The following is a 3,246-nucleotide window of genomic DNA, read 5'->3' as shown; positions in this document are numbered from 1 at the left end:
GGGTCCGGGCTGGGGATTCGAACCCGCCACCTTAGGTGTACATGGCTGGCGCCTTAGCCGGTTGAGCTATAGGCGCCGAGCCAGAAGTTGTATTCTTAATTGAAGATTCTTTCTATTCAGTTTTTCCTGTGGCTGTAAATTGCGGAAGACCTTCCACTTGGGGAGCACGTGAGGTCCTTTGATTTTAGGGGTCTGAAGTTGACTGAGAGAGAGCAACATGGCTGCTTCTCCTCAGAGCCTTTAGAAAATTCTGAGCATACATCTTTGGGCGGCTCCTCACTTCTCCATTCACTTGACAGACACTATTAGCACCGACTAGCCAGGCACTGTACTCAGGGCTCTTTAGGAATGGAAAATATTGAAACTAGAATGTTTCTGTGGCAAGGCGGGGAGGTCAGATAGGTTCTCTGAGAGGCAGAGGGGAATGAGATGCCCCCTTTATAAGGAGACTTCAGTACTTTCTTTGTAAAAGGTGGACGGGCTCCTACAGGGAGCTCCAAGCCTGAACAACTAAGCCAATCAGTACAGACAACGGTGCCAACGATGACTCCAGCAGAAACTGTTCAGGCCCTTTAAGAACCTCTCCCAGCCACTGCAAGTTCTACTTCATGGCCATTACCGAGAAAACAAATCCCAAGAACCACAACATAACCATGAGAACTTTGCTAACTTTGCATAATCAAGTAAGTTAGTTACAAGGGACAGGCAAAGGGATGAGAGCTGAAATATCAGTGCACAGAGGGAGCCGCCGGGCCTGGGTCCACCCCGTACTACCGCCGGCATAGCGCACCCCCCTTCCCCACCACCAGAAGCACCAGCCCTGGATCAGATGTAACTAAAGGAACGTTTTAATCCAGCTTGGACGTTCTCCTCTACCCTTCTCCCTGATTACTTCATCTGGAGAAAACAGAAATGACGGCACAGAGAGCTTGGCAGGGGAACGTGGAAGCAGATCCACGCTCACACTGGTTCTGTCTTTCCTCTCAGATGCTCCGGGCGCTACACCAAACGCTGGCTGGGAAGGAAACGTTCGAGCTGTGAAATGCCGACATGAAGAAGGAAATGTTCATGATGGATGTAAAGGTAAAAACAAAACAAAACAAATCCAAATGGTACAAAAACTATACAACTGCTGCCTCAATTACAGGAGGAAAAGATGGATTACCATGTTTAAAGGAATTTGGATTTAGTGGTGATCCAATTGGCTAGCATGTATGTATGTCAATTTAAAAAATAGAACTTTTTAAGCCGGGTGAGGTGGCTCACACCTGGAATCTCAGCACTTTGGGAGGCCTAGGAGGGAGGATCACTTGAGGCCAGGAGTTCAAGACTAGCCCGATCAAAAGCAAGACCTCCTCTCTATAAAAAACAGAAACATTAGCCAAGCATGGGGGGGGTGGCTGTAGTCCCAGCTACTTGGGAGGCTGAGGCAAAGGGGATCACTTGAACCCAGGAGGTTGAGGCTGCTATGAATTATGACACTACGGCAACTCTACCCAGAGTGATAGATACTCTGTTTCAAAATAAATAAATAAAATAAAAATTTTAATTTAAGCATAAGATCCACAGAGAAAAGTGCACAGACTATAAAAATCCAGGTTGCTGTGTTTTCACAAAGTAAACTCACAGCAGGGCTATAAGTTACAAAGCTTTAATAAATTAGCTATCTGATCTTTTCTACCTGCTGCTAGAATTTAAACTTAAGCATGTATTAAAAATGAGCTCTGTGCCTCCCTGGGCCTATTAGTTTCATAAGACTGGACAACAGGAGTATACGCTCCAGAGCAGAGGTTGGCAGCCTTCTGCCTGCTGCCTGCTCTATAAAAATTTTACTGGAGGCTTGGTGCCTGTAGCTCGGTGGCTAGGGCGCTAGCCATATACACTGGAGCTGGAGGGTTCAAACCCAGTCTAGGCCTGCCAAACAACAATGACAATTACAACCAAGAAATAGCTGGGTGTTGTGGCAGGTGCCTGTAGTCCCAGCTACTTGCTGTGAGCTGTGACACCACAGCACCCTACAGAGGGTGACACAGTGAGACTCTGTCTCGAAAAAAAATTTACTGGAACACAGCCACCCATTTACTTGGCATACTGTTTAGGACAATGAAGGACAGAATTGAGTAGTTAGAAAAAGGCCATCTGACCTACACAGCCAAAATATTTACTCTCTTGCTCTGTACAGATAAAATCTGCTCTACCCCCTGAAGAGCAGTGGGCTTCACATTTATCTTCTTACATGTTTTCTAAGAGAAACAGGGATAAACATTATAGGTTTAACTGTTGCAAAGGTGTATTTTCCAACCCACGAAAAATCGTGTATGGGCTTTCGATAGTTTTTCATCAGACTCCTGGAGCTACAGACTTAACGCTCATTCAACTGAAGGAAACCTCTGCCATAGACCCGACTTAGGAAAGGCAGACTTCATGGTCAAGCCAGCCACCCTAAAGATTGACTTTCCCTCCAGAAATGTCTGACTCCATTTTACTTTTAGATTCAAATAAATTTTTTTGAAATTTAAATTAAATTTAAATTTTATTTTTTTAAGAGAGATGGTCTTGCTATGTTGCCCAGGCTGGACTTGAACTCCTGGACTCAAGCAATCCCTCCTGCCTCAGGTACCCGAGTAGCTGGGACCGCAGGCACCCGCCACCATGCCTGCCTAGCTTCAAACAAAATTTTAATGTGCATTCTTGTGGCAACCTTCTTGCCCTAAAATCTTAACTTTCAGGTACTTGGGGAAGGCACAGACCTCCCTGGATAGTTCTTAAGTACAATGAGCATAAGGAAGGTCTTTTTGCTTTGCGCTCATGAGAAACTGTGAATTCTCTCTTTGTCCCTCTGTCTGGTATCCCGAAGTTTTTGTGGGGTAATACACCAAAGCAAGATTTGAAAGGGGGGAGAGTGGTGACCTTCCTTTTTGAAAGGTTTGGAAGAGAACTGGCTAGCTGCAGAGGGGTCTCAGGCATGTGGGTTTGAGGGGATCCCTACAGAAAGGAGCTGGGGAACTGGCTCCTATGGAGCTGTTCACATCTGCCTTGGAGTTGGGGGGCAGGGAGAAGGCCCAGCTCTTCCCATCTTCTAACCCCAGTTTGTAGATGGCTATTTGGGAAAAACAGACAGTTTTGGAGAATGAGAGGGATGACAAACAGTTCACAGCACAATGGGAGTGTCCAGCAGGAGTTAGACCACTGTTTCAGGAGAGTTCATGGAAAGGAAAACTGGGTGTGCATGTGTGTGTGTGTGTG

The 3,246-nt window shown here is 46.0% G+C and overlaps 2 protein-coding genes across 2 annotated transcripts in view; one reads left to right on the top strand and one right to left on the bottom strand.

Annotated features, from left to right (window-relative positions):
• The window catches only part of RTF2 (replication termination factor 2), a 46,319-nt gene that overhangs the window by 22,888 nt on the left and 20,185 nt on the right, over window positions 1-3,246 (bottom strand). The window lies entirely within an intron of this gene.
• GCNT7 (glucosaminyl (N-acetyl) transferase family member 7) overlaps window positions 1-3,246 on the top strand; it is an 8,878-nt gene that overhangs the window by 1,845 nt on the left and 3,787 nt on the right. Inside the window, exon 2 of the mRNA XM_003787718.3 lies at window positions 988-1,083. Coding sequence (XP_003787766.1) covers window positions 988-1,083 — 96 coding nt within the window. The remainder of the gene's footprint in view (window positions 1-987; window positions 1,084-3,246) is intronic.

Source organism: Otolemur garnettii, unplaced genomic scaffold (genome assembly GCF_000181295.1).
Source record: "Otolemur garnettii isolate 467f Iridium unplaced genomic scaffold, OtoGar3 scaffold00023, whole genome shotgun sequence".
NCBI classification, from domain to species: domain Eukaryota; kingdom Metazoa; phylum Chordata; class Mammalia; order Primates; family Galagidae; genus Otolemur; species Otolemur garnettii.
The sequence above is the reverse complement of the archived record's forward strand: the minus strand, read 5'-3'. Positions and strand labels throughout refer to the sequence as shown.